Genomic DNA, 16238 nt, shown 5'->3' on the forward strand with positions numbered 1-16238 from the left:
TTTTGTTAACGATACAATGGTGAGCTCCAAGTCACCCCTCTATGATGCGAAGTTCCCATGCTTCCTCTATTACATGTCATATGCAGGAATTCGAAGTCAGATCAAGTTAGTTCCTCGAAGCATGGGAGTGCATTTTTTCCTAAGCTAATATGAAGAGACTACGGAGATTTGAGCACCATATGCTGACATACATAATGGTGGTATTACTTCAATTCAACAAATAAAACGTTACGTCCTTTCATTAACAGTAGCAGAGCAATTACTAGAAACTCCAGCATTAACCTTCATACATACTAAGTCACATATGGAATGAACCAGAAGGAGTACAAAGTACAAATACTCTTGCTATAATATTGTTGTCCATGAATGACTGACTGTATCGGAAAATGGGGAGAAAACAGAAAGAAAAGAAAACAGATTCAGGTAATACACATTCACCCCATAAATGAATTAGTTAGACAGTGAACAGTTGCAAGCAAGACTCAGGAAGAGTGCTATCAGCTTACTGAAATAGATCTAACTTACCGCAATAAGTTTCCCAGCATTTTCTGGCTTTTTTGCTACTTTTACTGCCGCAGCAGCTGCAGCCCCTGATGATAGTCCTACCTGAAAATATTCGAGGATAAAAAGGAAGTATAGTTGTGATGATATCAAAATGCACATCACAAAGGAAGTGGAGGACAGACAATCTGTGGACTCAGTAGTGATCTTTAGACTAGTGAACATACCAGCAGACCTTCTTTCAATGCAAGAAGCTTTGTCATTTCAATAGCTTCATCACTAGATACCTGAACACAAACAAAAACAGAAGCTGTCATCATATCAGGAAATATAGCACGTAACCCCAGTAAACCAAAAGTCAATAGAAATATAAGAGAGGACATTATAATGAATTTATGTTGATCTGTTAATGAACACAATCAGATGGATATGTTTCAGATATTGAGTAAGCTCAAAACTTTTACATAGGGAAGTCACGAATAATCTGGAGATTCAGACAATTCTTTCAACAGAAGGATATATCTAACTTTACAGTTTGCCCTACATAGCGATCTAGTCTTTGTTCCCATCCTTCTTATCTTTGCTTGTGTGAGTTGTAAATGCATTAGTTTTATATTAACCAAATTGATATTGTCAGTCAGATCATAGTAGATTCATCACCTGATTAGAGAGTCATTTGTAAGATATTCAGTTTTTTATGGCAAAATTTCATACACATTGAGCAGAAATTTAAATGTTTAAGAAATCTGACAGCTATTTATATGGTATACAGTCTTACTTGAAGAACTTCATCCAGGATGCTGAGATCGAGAACGGGTGCGATAAAACCAGCACCAATTCCTTGGATTTTATGCGGCCCTTTAATGGTAATACGTTTAGTTACATATATCAGTATATGATAAATAATAGTTCACAGAAGCAGAGATGAAAACCCAGTGTGTGAGAAGATAAGCTGGCAAAAACTCTTTATTTAATGAGAGTATAGAACTAATGCAATGGCATATTAGTTTCTAGAATGATCTGGATAATCTGAGAAGACAAAGAAAGACGGGAAATTTTTTGCAGCAGAAAACTTTGGATGAAAAGCACATGTCTGCAAAAGGAAAGTAGTACTTAGTCTTTATAAATATAGATTTATTAAGCAGAAATATAGTCCATTTAGTGCCATGACAGTATGCATGCCAGAGATACCTGGATACAAAATATAAGAGGGTGGTGGTAATATCTTTTAGAGAAAAAAATGAGGTAGTGCTAATATTCAAATAACTAGAATGAGATAGGGGTTAGTTTAAATGCTACCCAACTAGAATAATACAAAAACGATAGAAGGTACTGCTTTATCAATGAGATAGGAGATGTGCTACTGTTTCATGTTCACAAAAGGATGCATTTTTAAGAAAAAATCAAAAGAGTCTGTGGTTAATTTCCCGAACTAGTAACTGCAGTTATGAATATAACTGTACAGTTTCAATCAATTTGATGAGACAACTCGACTGGGAAAAAAACTTGACTGACCTAGTTGTCCTCCATTTATAATTGCACTTTCGGCTGGTTCTATTCCATATACCTGGTTTGCCCACAAGACGAAGGAAGGAAAGAAAATGAGAAACCAAGACAAAAAGGAAAAAGAAAAATATTACTTTTCTTCCTCTTTTGTCAACCCTCTTGATACCACTTCTTTTTCCATCCTTCCACTCACAAACAACCTACCTTTATTTCTGGATTCTTCTCCTTAAGGAACCTTCCTGCTCCCGTCACTGTGCCTCCTGTCCCAATCCCGGCAATAAAAATATCAACTTTTCCTCCTGTGCACTCCCATATTTCTGGTCCAGTTGTTTCATAATGGGTCTATAGATTGATAATTGATAAGTATAGCAAATAAACAAATTATTTGTAAAAGAGACACCTTTGGATTGGCAGGATTCTCGAACTGACGCAAAAAATGACAGTTTGGCGTCCTATCTAGTATCTCTTCGGCCTTCTTAAGCTCACCATCTATACCTTTGGCTGGATCTGTGATGTATAGCTCAGCCCCCAAAGCTTTAAGAACAATCCTCCTCTCAAGACTATATGATGCTGGCATTACTGTCACGAGTTTGTAGCCACGAGCTGCAGCAATAAATGCAAGACCAATGCCGGTATTACCACCAGTTACCTCAAGGAGTACAGTCTTCAGCAGCCATTGTTTCAACATTTGAAAAAAAAAAAACAAGCAAACCATTTCAGTACAGCCTTTCAGGCAAATAATCATTAAGAGCACAGGGAATTAAAAGTAAAAGGTTCCATCTGTCTTCGGACAGAATTGGCAAAATACATCAAAACACCGCTAAACTTAGAGGTGTTCACGGTTCTGTTTGGGTCGGTTATTGATTAAAACCATAACCAAACCAATTGAGTCGATTTTTAAATATCTAAAACCATAACCAAACCAAATAAAATAATGACCACCGGTTTGGTTATTGTCGGGTTGGTTTGATTTTGTTTTTGTCTGAGACAAAAAAACATTAAAAAGTTGAAAAAGACATGTCTTTTTTTTATTATTATTTAAACGGTAACTTTTATTTATAGTTTAAGGTTATACATCATGGAAATATTTTCACTATTAGATTTATTAAGTTACCCAGAAACTATTACATATAGAGCCTAACTTAGTAGTGGCTGCACCATTTTTGTCATCTTAATACACATACCAAGAAATATGCATGCTTTTAGTTGTTGATACATATTAATTAAACATAAAGACTACCTAAAATTAAAATGAAAATATATGAAATAAAAAAACTTTGTGTAATGATCCCAAATTTTGGGGCAATACTTGCATTTTGCCCTCAATTCTCCCATTTTATTAAAAAAACTGTGTGTAATGATCCCAAACTTCAAATGTTTTTCTATCATTATCCCCAAGGTAGTGGTTTCGACTATAAGGAGTTATTCTTTTTGCTTTTTAGAGGATTACCCGCGAAAGAAGTATTCAAACATTACCAAATCTTCTACGCAACCTCCAAATCTACAACCTCCGATATAATATAAATTTGGAAAAAAGAAGAAGAAACAACCTAAAATCAAATGGCCGACAAAGAAAGACAAAAACGATAGAAGGTAAAAGACTTAAAGACTTTACACACTCAAAAATGAGATAGGAGATGTGCTTTGTTTCATGTTCACAAAAGAATGCATCTTTAAGAAAAACATCAAAAGAGTCTTTTGGTTATGCCTGGATCCGGATAAAGTTTGCCCATTAAAAGTAACTAGTAACTGCAGTTATGAATATAACTGTACAGTTTCAATCAATTTGATGAGACAACTCGACTGGGAAAAAAACTTGACTGACCTAGTTGTCCTCCATTTATAATGGCATTTTCAGCTGGTTCAATTCCATATACCTGGTTTGCCCACAAGACCAAGGAATTTAAAGAAAGAAAATGAGAAAATTTAAGACAAAAAGGAAAAAAAATGAAATGAAATTAATATCATAAAATATTTATAATTATTTATGAAAAACTAATATTATACATATAAATAATTATAAAATTTATGATATAATTTATCGGTTTGGTTTTATTTTTTCGGTTATTTTTTAATAGAACCATTTTGGTTTTTCCATCCTTCCAAACCAAAACAACCTACCTTTATTTCTGGATTTTTCTTTGATTTTGGTTTTATCCAAAAGGAACCTATATACCCAAAATGTCAATATCACACCTAAACTATGCCTCACACCTTAACATCTTAAAAGTCCCAATCCCGCAATAAAAAAATAATTAATAAGTGGCATTTTTTATAAAAATTTATTTTTTATTCCATTTTTTATTAAAATAAATAATTTTGTAACCCCCGACCCCTCCTCCCCACCCTCCCTTTCTTCTTCATCCCTATTTCTTATTGCATAACCACCATTGTTTCCAATGTTCAATATTTTCATAATGGATCTTCTTCATTTTCCGATTGATCTAATCCACCTGAAAATAATAATGAGCATATTTTCCGATGAGCTTCCATTTTTTCGTTTCTATAGCAAATAAACAAATTATTTGTAAAATTTGCATCTAATCCCTATAAAATAAAATGGGAAATATTGAAGAAATTTGCATCAAATGAAATTTTCTTCATTGTTGTTAAACAATGAAGAAATTGCACGAACTGCAAAAATGAAGACATTGGCGAATTGCCCTTCATCTAGTATCTCCCAGTGTAGTTAGGACTAAATCTGTTATTTTCACCATCTAAAAAAAAAAAAAAAATCCCTTCAGTTCAGCAAAGCTTTTTTTTTTAGCCCTTTCAAATTTGCTGGACGCCGTCATAGCTCAGCCCCCAAAGCTTTAAGAAATCAATCCTTCTCTCCTTGAGAACTAAGGTAAAAAATGAATTTGCTTTTAATCACTGTCAACTGGGTTTTCAAGATTTTTGGTTCTTACATAATTTTTTCAGTTGTATTATTCAGCATATAAAAATGGAAAATCAAGACTAGTTCTTACATGATTTTCTCAACTTGTTAATTTTTTTATTTTATGGTGGTGGGTTTGATGGTTGGTAGTTGAAATTGATTGTGGTGACAGTCTGAGTGAAATGGGTGGTGGCAGCAGCCATTGTTTCAACATTTGAAAAAAAGAAGAAAAGGAAAAAGAAAATAGTGCAAATTAAAAAGAAAAAAGAAAAAGTACTGAAAATAATAAAATTTATTTTATTTCAGTACAGCCTTTCAGGCAAATAATCATTAAGAGCACAGGTAATGAAAAGTAAAAGTTTCCATCTGTCTTAGGACAGAATTCGAATAACCTGGTATTAAGAGAAATGGGAGAAATGGGCATATATGAAAAATTCTGTTAAGCCTATTTTACAATCACATCATATTTTGTGAATTATATAACATCTCTTCAAGCTGTTACTTTTTCCTCCTAGAATGTTTTCTCAAATGAATTTCACCAACCTTTCCAGGGGTAATTAGACCCTTCTCTTCTGCATCTTTGATCATACTGTATGCCATCCTACATAACAGTAACTGAGGTGAAAAATTCTGTGAATTCAAGATTTTTCAAATTCAGATAAGAACGATGTACACACTAGAAACAGGAAGAAAGAAAAGTCCCAAGAAGAAACTGGATCAGAGGATTGAAGAATAAACACCTGTCTTTGACACTTGAGCAAGGTTCCATTGACTCCAATTTGGCTGCAATTTGGGCATCACAACCTTCGACGATTTTGTTGAGATATACCATAGGGGTGTTTCCGATAAGCTACATTGTGAAGACAACAAAATGAGACGATTTGATGCTGAAAAAGGAAGATTGTAAAGAGTACCAAGAAAGATCTCAGAAAGGGAACTACTTCTGTGACATCTTTCGCGATCTCATTCTTCTCTTTCATAATTTGTTGCTGACTTACTGCAACAAGAAACAAGAGCTAGATAAGGAAAGGGCTACAAAGTTCAAAATAGGAAGAAGAGAACCTACTTAACCTACAACACGCCCATGGAAGTGAAACCACAAAGTATGATGAGCCAGACAAGGAATGCATTATATATACCAACCATACAAGAAAAACCTGCTCGATCTTTGACACTCTCTTGGAAGTGAAACCACAACAAAAATATCAACTTTTCAAGTTATGCTAAAGTAGGAATAAGATGAAGAAGTTAGAAGACGAATATGATATTAACCAACACAAATGAAGATGCTGATCAGGTATCTCAAAGAGGAGAACAAGAATGAAAAAGAAATAAATCAACTGATTGAGGACGTAATCAGCAAAACAAAGCCAGCTAGATAAGTTCCCAGAGAGATATCATTAGTATCTTAAGATCGTGGCAGGGTGGACCCACTTTTATCAATTATTGACACCCCTTCGCTGGAAAATTATACTGTGTAGATAGGTAAATTTTTAATATATAGAACTATATGTTGAATCCCTTAGCTGTGTATACTTGTTTATGTTTTCACTCCTCTTAGCAAAAGATCCTGGAACTACTGAAGGGTGTGTGTAAGGAACTACTGAGCTTTAGGAATAAACACGGGACACGATTATCTGGAGCTAGAAATTCTCTCCTGGAGTCCTAAACAATGAAATCTATTTTGGCTTTGCAACAGAGGCAAAAAATCAATACACTGCAAATACCAAGTTAAAACCCCTAAATTTCAATTAAAAAAATGGAAGAACTAAAGAGATATGACGGGCGAACAAATGAAATGTGGCAGGCAACCCCAAGCAAATGGCAGTAAGAACTATAGCTCCAGTATTTGTTCAAAGAACTCATTTCCTCCAATGAGAACCAACTTATAGGAGAGGCCATTAGTTCAAGAACAACATCAGAAGGGTTTGACCAGAAATACATCTCAAAACTAGACAGAGATGATGAATAACTTGGAAAATAGATGAGGAATCGCAAATTTTTACCTGAAACCAAGGGCCAGTGGCGGAGCTAGGGGGGCGCAATGCCGGAAAGTTACATTGTCTAAACAAGGTCAAAGTTATCTTTTCATGTACTATATATAGTAATAGATGTTAATCCCCTTGAATTCTTCGTAAGTTTTGCTCTTTATTTTTTGAATCCCCTTAGTGAAAATTCTGACTCTGCTACTATCAAGGGCAATAAATTAACTTCTGCGGAGACCAAATGAGATACTCCCTCCGGATCAAAAAGAGTGTCCACTTAGCCATTTGCACACCCCTTAAGAAAATACTAACTCCTAGAACAAAATAGTAGGTAATTTAACTAAACTGCTCCTAATTAAATATGTATTGAGATTTGATCACATAGCACTTAAATTTGAAAAATAAGGCAAATTTGAAAATAAATGAACACTTTTTTGATTTAAAAAATAAGTGACATGACTTTTTTATCCAGAGGGAGTATCATAGTAGAGTACAACCAATCACAACAAAGGAAAGAACCCCATATATTTTCCACAACAATCAGCATAGAATTAAGATAACTTACACTAGGAAATAAAAAACTGCCACAAAAAGAACAACCCAAAGCAATTCTAAATAAGGAAAAGAGAAAATTCGAGCTCAGCACATTGTTCACCTAAGGTAATTGACTACATAACTTCCATATGAGAGGTTCAAATAAACAGACATCTACTAGTAATATCTTCTATAACTTGGAACAGAACCGATTTTTCAGATACGCACTTAAGAAACAAATCAAACAGTGCCTTTTTCTGAAGAAGTCAACAAGTTAATGATAAATTCAAGAACCCAATTTGGTTCTTTGCAGTTATTATGGGAAGAGAAAACAATACCTTGTGGATGCATTGACGGTTGGTAGCTTCCTTATCTTGCGATTCCAAAAAAACCCAATATGAAAAAGACAAAACAATGCGCGGTATTAATAGTACATTAATATCTGCAACATACGTAAACAACTATGATATGATGTGCAAGTTGTCCATATTAAAGTAGTTTCTTTAACTAGTTTTCAGTTCAGATTGTCCCCTCTGAGTAGTATCATAAAATAAACTGGCGGCTAATAAAATACAAACTCCTTTTTTTTTTTTTTTGTCAAATTTCTTAATTTTGATCGTGTGTTAAATATAAAATCTTTAAATTTTTTGAAATATAATTTACATATTTAAAAAATATATTTAAAAAGTAAATAAGTCAACATAATTAATAATTTAAAATATTTAAAAGTTTTTCTTTATTCTTCAAAAAAATTCAGCTCAAACCCATCCCATTCCTCTCCTTCTTTTCTCCAAAAGAAAAATGTCAAACTAATTCGGATGGATGGAGCAATAACCTTACTGGCTGAGTTATTTTAATACTCTCAATGTCGTTAACATGGTTTGAAATCATGGTTTGAAATCTCAAATCATGCTTTTTTTAATGATTTGGGATTTCATCCCATGATTTGAAATCATGAGATAAAATCGCATGTCCAAACGCCTACTTAGATTCAAAATATAAAAAATACTCCATTTGTTTTAGATTTGAATGTTTATGTTTCCTTCTTCTTCTTGTTCTTCTTTTTTTTTTTTTTTTGGCCTTTGTGTCAGAACACTACTATTAAAAAATACAATTAGACTTTTCAAACATTTATTATGATACATTTTTATCATTTTTTATGATACATTTATTACTTGAGAGTTAAAATAATTTTTCTTTTGACTACAATTTTATCATACATTGTTAAGTATTTAAAAATTAGAAGTAATTATGATTAAAAAGTACTTCTTCATAGTTTTTAAAATATGTAACTTTTTAAAGCAAAATTGGTAATAAACAATTTTCATATTTTTATATATGTATTTTCATATTTTTATATATGTAACTATTATTATTGTTATTATTATTATATATGTTTGAGAATAATTCAAGAACCTATTTGGTTCATTCTGGTTATGGGAAAGAAAACAATATCCCGTGGATGTTTAATCTAAAGATTCAAGGTTGGTTTCTTTAATATTTTTGAATGAAGTATAAATCAGTAAATTAAAAGGTAATCTGGTGAAAGGAGGTCAAACTAGGTATTGATATATAATGAAAATTAGAAAAATATGGAGCAAACGCAAGCAATTATGTATTATGCGATGTGCAAGTGGCAGACATATATTTATTCTACAAATAATGGACGAGAAAAGGACCAAAATAGTACATTATCTTTGGGTTTGGACCTAAAATAATACATGTTCTTTTACATGGAGTATTAATAGTCCATTATGTTTGCATAAGTAGTACACTTTTAGTCAACTCCCAAATATTTTGTTAAAATTTAACGGAAAAAGGCAAAAATGCCCCTGAACTATTAGAAATGGTCTAAAAATACTCTTCATTAATATATTTTGCTACCTCCTTTTTAGCTCATTTATTCCCTTTAACTTACAGTCAACACTAAATTTTTAAAAATAATTATTCAAATTACTCATGGCATTCTATTACTAGAAAATTGATTTTTCTTTAAAAAAATCTGGATTTTTTTTTTTTTTTTTTGAATTAGGAAAACTGATTTTTTAGAAAGAAAAAAAAAACTAGAAAACTAGATTCTTGTAATTAAAATATCATCAAAAATGGTTTTTCTTTAAATCAGGAAAATTGATTTTTTTTGTCCTAAAATTTTTAGATTTTCATGATAAATTATTTTTAGGACACTTTAAAAAAAAAATACGAAAAAGTGTTTTTTTTTCTTTTCAGAATCTGAAAAACTTGATTTTTATAAAAATCTGGAAAAAATGATTTTTTTTATAAAAAGTATGAAAAAACCGTGTTTAAAAAGAAAAATCCAGAAAACTATTTTTTTTTGAATTTAGAAGAAAATTATGGAGTATTAGTTTTGCACATTTTACTTAAAAAATTCAGTTTTTCTGATTTAAAAAATCCAAATTTAAATAAAAAATTCAATTTTCCATATTTAAAAAAAATGGGTTTTCCACCCTTTAAAAAAAAAATAGTTTTCCAGATTTAAAAAATTCCACATTTGTTAATAAAAATCCAATCCTGATTTTTTTGTTTTTTTTAAAAAAGGGATTACCACATTTTTAAAAAAAAATTAGTTGTTCCAGATTTTATAAAAATTGAATTTTTTCAGATTTAGAAAATCAGACTAGTAATAAAATGCCATGTGTAATTTAAATAATTTATTTTAAAAAAATATAGTGTTGACCATTAGTCAAAGGATATAAATGAGCCAAAAATTTGAATTGAGAGGTATTTTTAGCAAAATAGATGAATGAAGGGTATTTTTAGACCTTTTCTAATAGTTCAGGGGCATTTTTGCCCTTTTTCGTTAATTTTTAACAAAATATTTGGGAGTTGACTAAAAGTGCACCACTTATGCAAATATAATGGACTATTAATGCTCCATGTAAAAGAACATGTATGGTTTTAGGTCCAAACCCAAAGATAATGTACTATTTTGGTCCTTTTCTCACCTGATTTTAAGTTGGGCCAAAGGTGCAAATATACCTCATCAACTTTGCGATTTAGAGCAGATATATCCCTTATTACAAAAATAATGTATATATACACTTGTCGTTATAAAACAGTGTAAATATACCCCTGGCGTTATAAAATGGTACAAATATACCTTTTTCGCTGACGGAATTTTTAAAAAAAATCTACCCATTTTTTTTAGTAGACATACTTTTCTAAAGCCACATAGTAATTTTTTTCTGGTGAGTCGGGTGTAGTTTGTTTAAAAAAATGGATAGACTTATTTTTTAAAAGTCACAGAGATATTTTTTAAACGAACCAGACCCGACACACCAGAAAAAAATTACCATGTGGCTTTAGAAAAATATGTTTACTAAAGAAAAATAGGTAGACTTTTTTTTTTAAAGTCACGTGGCATTTTTTTAATTAAAAATAACCTACATAATTTTTTTTTTTAAATTCCGTCAGTGAAAAGGGTATATTTGCACCATTTTGTAACGGCAAGGGTATATTTGCTTCATTTTGTAACAGCCGAGGTATATATACACTACTTTTAGGAGCCGTTTGGACATGGTTTGAAATCATATTTGGACATGTAATTTGGATGTCTTAAGTTGTATTTTCTCTTATAGACATAAAAAACCCACAAGTAATGAAAACTATCAAAACATTCCCAATTCTTCAAATGAGCAAGTCATAGTTCATAACAAAATTAATACGCTATTAGAAGGCCTTTCTAAAAAATTCTACCATCAATTGATCAAATTTTAGTTCAATAAAAACGAAAATTTAACATGAATAATAATGTAATTACTCTTTAATATAATCCTCCCACATGATAGACATAAATAAAGGTTGGTGGAAGTTAGTGATGTTAGTAAATGGTTGGTGGGACTAATTGTTAAAAATATTTATCAACGTATGGGTCTTTTTTTATAAAATATAAACTTATGGGTCAAGTTTTATATTTAAATTTTTTGAAATCATGGTTTGAAACTCCAAATCATGCCTTTTTGGTTGATTTGGAGTTTCACAGATGAAATGCATGTCCAAAAGCTGATTTCATCTCATGGTTTCAAACTACGGTTTCAAACCGCATGTCCAAACGCCTACTTATAACGAGGGGTATATCTACTCTAAATCGCAAAATTGAGGGGTATATTTACACCTTTTTCGGTGCTCACGATCTAATCACACAGACTTTAGTGTTGGTAAAAACTTACCAAGATTTTAGAGTTGATATACTGTACAAATGTTGAATATTTTTGTTAAGTCGTCTAATTCAATGTATAAACAAGGCAAGAGGCATAAATTGGCCCCTAAACTTGTCCTCAAAAGTCGATATCACACTTAAACTATCATGTCGTCCCATTACACACCTTATGTATCTAAAAGTGATATTTTTTATCCCTTGAGAGCTGATGTGGCACAAGATATAAAAATTAAAAAAAAGGAGGCGCGTTTTGGTTATATATTATTTATTTTTTCTTTTTTCTTTTTTTTTTAATTGTAAAATTCAATTTTTTGTAACCCCCCCCCCCCCCCCACCCCCTCATTTTCTTCTTCACTTCCACTTCTGCCGAAGCTCCGACGAGTTCGTCTCCGGCAGCGACCCACCAGCTGACGACCATCTTTGCCCACAAAAACGATCTCCGCTTTAATTTCATCATTAATAATCTTTTCTTAAAATTTGAAATAAATCTTCTTCTTCATCAACCCACATGTTAAGAAAATAATTAATTTTTTCGGTCCCAACCCGATTTAGTCATAAACCAATTCATCATCTTCACTTTCCTCAATTTGCATCAGATAGTCTTATTTAAGGGTGAAGCAAAAAAGTCACATAAGGCACCATTACCTCCCTGAACTATACCCGAATTTGCTACGACACACCTTACCTTTCCCTGGGCCCTATTACCCCCCTAAACTTATTTAAAACGGAATAATTACCCCCCTAAACGCTGATATGGCAAAGAGAGTGTATTTCACTCTCTTTGAGAGAGTGAGAAACATAAAAAAGGGGAAAACTTAATTTTTTTTCTTAAAAATCTGCATTTTCTTAAAAATTTGAAAATAAATCTAGTCTTCTACATTTAGTTTTAAAAAACGGGTTTTCCACATGTTAAGAAAATAATTAATTTTTTTCAAAATTTTATAAAATATTTAAAAATAAGCTACAGTTTTTTTCACATTTTGGCAAGAAAAACATTTTTCCGGATTTTATTTGAAAAATAAAAGTATCCTAAGAAAATGAAATCAAGATTTTTTAAGACATTTTAAAAAAATAATCAAGTTTTCCATATTTTTAACAAATCCATTTTTCCATATTTAAAAAAAAAAATCATTTTTCAGTTTTTTTTTCTTTTTCAAAAACGGGTTTTAAAAAAAAAAAAAAACAAATTTTCAATTTTTTTTTTTTTGAAAAGGGTTTTAAAAAATCCTTTTTTTAAAAGAAAATTCAGTTTTTTAATCCATGTTTTTAGTTTTTTTTTTTTTTTAAATGGGTTTAAAAAAAAATTAATTTTTTGCCACGAGTCAAATTTTCAAATTAAAAAAAAAAATAGACGGGTTTTAAAACTCTTTTTTTTTTTTAATGAAAATTCAGTTTTTTATTTTTATTTTAAAAAAAATTGACACGTAAATTGCATTGTATAACATAAAAAATTTAAAAAAAAAAACTATTGAAAAAAACAAATAAATACACATAGTGGCAAGGAGAGTGTATGTCACTCTCCCATATGAGAGTTTTTAAAGAAAATATAATTTAATTATGGCTATCGCTAATTTAGGGGGTAATTATTCCGTTTATATAATAAGTTTAGGAGGGTAATAGGACCACTAACAATGAAAAATTTAATGTGGTTGAAATGTAAGTCCATTAACAAAACGATTATATTATAATATACTTATTAAATAAGTGTCGTTTTGATTATAATTAAATTAAATCCAATTAATAATTTAAGTAACAAATTATAAAGTTTAAACAACTATGGGGGCTTTACTAATTTAATCTAGACATAAAAATTGGTAACGTTTATTAATTATCCCTTTTTCTTTCTCTCCAGATCTCTCTCTTTCTCTATCTCCATACCCACTCACAAATTTGGTTAATCTTGAGTTTCTTTTCTTTCAAATTTAGGATTTTGATTTGTCCGTTTCAGCCGGTAGAGATATGAAATTGCACTTTTTTCACTCAATTTCTTGTTTGGCCACTTTGTTGGTTATGTCGATCTGTAAAGTTTTGATTATGGATTTTTTCTTGATTTTGTAGTTCATTGGTTCCGTTAGAGTAGAGTAGAGAGGAAGAAGATAAAGATAAGATAAATATTCAAAATTAAAAGATTTCTGACGTGCTATTCACATGGCGGTGATATGGCGAGAGAGTGTGTGACACCTTCCACCATGTGACTAGTTACATGTGCGTCAGGAGTAAATAATATCACTTTTTCATATATTAGGTGTGTAATAGGTCACTAGTAAAGTTTAAGGGTCAATTTATGTCTTTTGCCTATAAACAATTTCACATGTTCTGGTACGGATGTTACGCGAGACTTGAGACTTTAATGGTTCCTAAGTTTTCATTAGTCTATTACTTTTCTGTCTCAATTATTTTTTTAATGACATGGGGACAATTTTAGAATGGAGGGGCAAAAGTGTTGCCTATACTTTAATATGGTTCCTTTCTACGTCGGTGCGCAAAGATAAACCCAGTCCTCTCATGTAATAACTCACAAACCACATTTTTTTTTTCTTCTCTTAGAGAGAGATAACCCGCACTAGACAAGCCCCGTGCGACGAGCTCGACTCAAAAGGAACCAAATGAGCTACCCTAGTTGGAGTTAAATTTTAAGGTGATTTCATTATGAAAATATAAAGTTTAAGAATGAAAAAGGAAATTGAAATTTATATTTAAAATAAGCTACAGATATTTGAATGATTATAAATTATCTAATTAAGAGTAAAATGAAAAAATTAAAGTTAAATTGTTACTAAATGTAGAAAGGTGAAATTTTGTTGGAACTGACAAAAGAGGTAATAGTGATACTCCTTCCGTTTTATTTTACTCGGCCCTTATACTAAAAATAAATTTTTCTTTTTACTTTTTCATTTTGCAATTCAAGAAAGATTTATTATTTTCTTACAATATGGTACGGATGTTACGTGAGACTTGTGACTTTAATGGTTTGTTAACTTTTTTATTAGTTTAATAGTTTTTCGTCTCAATTTATGTAAAGGTACTTGACTGAGTATGAAGTGTAAGAATGAAAAAATAATTTTTGAAACTTATAATTTAAAATAAGCTATAGACATTTGAATGACTATAAATTATCTAATTAAGTATAAAAAGAAAAATTTAAAGTTAAATTGTTACTAAATGTAAAAAGGTGAAATTTAGTTGGAACTAACTAAAAAGGAAATAGTGATAGATGTTAATCCCCTTGAATTCTTCCTAAGTTTTGCTCTTTATTTTTTGAATCCCCTTAGTGAAAATTTCGACTCTACCACTATCAAAGGCAATAAATTAACTTCTGCGGAGACCAAATGAGATACTCCCTTCGAATCAAAAAGAGTGTTCAGTTAGCCATTTGCACACCCTTAAGAAAATACTAACTCCTAGAACAAAATATTAGGTAATTTGACTAAACTGCCCCTTATTAAATATGTATATTAGGTAATTTGACTAAACTGCCCCTAATTAAATATGTATTGAGATTTGATCACATAACACTTAATGAGGGCAAATTTGAAAAATAAGGTTAATTCTTTCTTGATTTGATAAGTGGACACTATTTTTTATCCAAAAAAAGAAGAAGCTAAGTGGACATTCTTTTTTATCCGGAGGGAGTATCATAGTAGAGTACAACCAATCACAACAAAGGAAAGAACCCCATATATTTTCCACAACAATCAGCATAGATTTAAGATAAACTACACTAGGAAATACTCCCTCCGTCCCATAATAAGGTGTCACCTTAGCCAAACTTTTTTGTCCCATAATAAGTGTCACCTTAGGAAATCAAGACATAAATTGACTAGTTTTTTTCAATTCTACCCTTAGACAATAAAGTAACATTTAAATGATGATTGGAAAAGCCACATAATAATTCGGTATTGTTGGATTCCCAATGTCAAAAGGTTTACTTCTTCTGCATGCTCTAATCAAAAGATAAAAGTAATTTATTTTGATTATATAGGGGTAATTTGGTAAACTTTACATTGCATTATTGGTTTCTTAATATGCATATTTTGGTTAAGGTGACACTTATTATGGGACGGAGGGAGTAACAGACTGCCACAAAAAGAACAAGCCAAAGCAATTCTAGATAAGGAAAAGAGAAAATTCGAGCTCAGCACATTGTTCACCTAAGGTAATTGACTACATAACTTCCATATGAGAGGTTCTAATAAACAGACATCTACTAGTAATTTCTTCTATAACTTGGAACAGAACCGATTTTTCAGATACCCACGAAACAAATCAAACAATGACTTTTTCTGAAGAAGTCAACAAGTTAATCATAAATTTAGAATAAATTCAAGAACCCAATTTGGTTCTTTGCAGTTATTATGGGAAGAGAAAACAATACCTTGTGGATGCTTTGATGGTTGGTAGCTTCCTTATCAGGCAATTCCGCAAAAACCCAATAAGAAAAAGACCAAACAATGGGTGGCATTAATAAATAGTACATTAATATCTGCAACATTTTACTACTATTACTATTACTTTACTAATTTTTACTTTAATAAGAGAGAAAGTGAGGAGCTTCAGGTCAAAGTGAAATTACCAAAAATCTCAAAACCTTAACATTTTAATTTATTCCTTTCTTTGTCTTGACAATGCCTGCTGCATCACGAGGATAAGTTGATCA

General features: G+C 31.1%; 1 protein-coding gene across 17 annotated transcripts in view; it reads right to left on the reverse strand.

Moving 5' to 3' along the window:
* The window catches only part of LOC132063579 (cysteine synthase), a 30902-nt gene extending 14900 nt beyond the window's left edge, over window positions 1–16002 (reverse strand). For 4 of the 17 annotated variants that reach the window (XM_059456183.1, XM_059456184.1, XM_059456190.1 and 1 more), the window contains exons 1-9: window positions 7743–7875; window positions 5827–5882; window positions 5626–5735; window positions 5429–5486; window positions 2408–2671; window positions 2212–2349; window positions 2017–2068; window positions 1280–1359; window positions 729–788 (exon numbers count right to left, since the gene is read on the reverse strand). In XM_059456183.1, the coding sequence (XP_059312166.1) occupies window positions 729–788; window positions 1280–1359; window positions 2017–2068; window positions 2212–2349; window positions 2408–2671; window positions 5429–5486; window positions 5626–5735; window positions 5827–5882; window positions 7743–7755 (831 nt within the window). In that variant the 5' untranslated portion in view covers window positions 7756–7875. The other 13 variants (XM_059456186.1, XM_059456185.1, XM_059456187.1 and 10 more) reach the window with 11 other exon arrangements.
* Window positions 16003–16238: the final 236 nt, after the last annotated feature.

The sequence above is a fragment of the Lycium ferocissimum genome, chromosome 7, assembly GCF_029784015.1.
Source record: "Lycium ferocissimum isolate CSIRO_LF1 chromosome 7, AGI_CSIRO_Lferr_CH_V1, whole genome shotgun sequence".
Lineage (NCBI taxonomy): Eukaryota > Viridiplantae > Streptophyta > Magnoliopsida > Solanales > Solanaceae > Lycium > Lycium ferocissimum.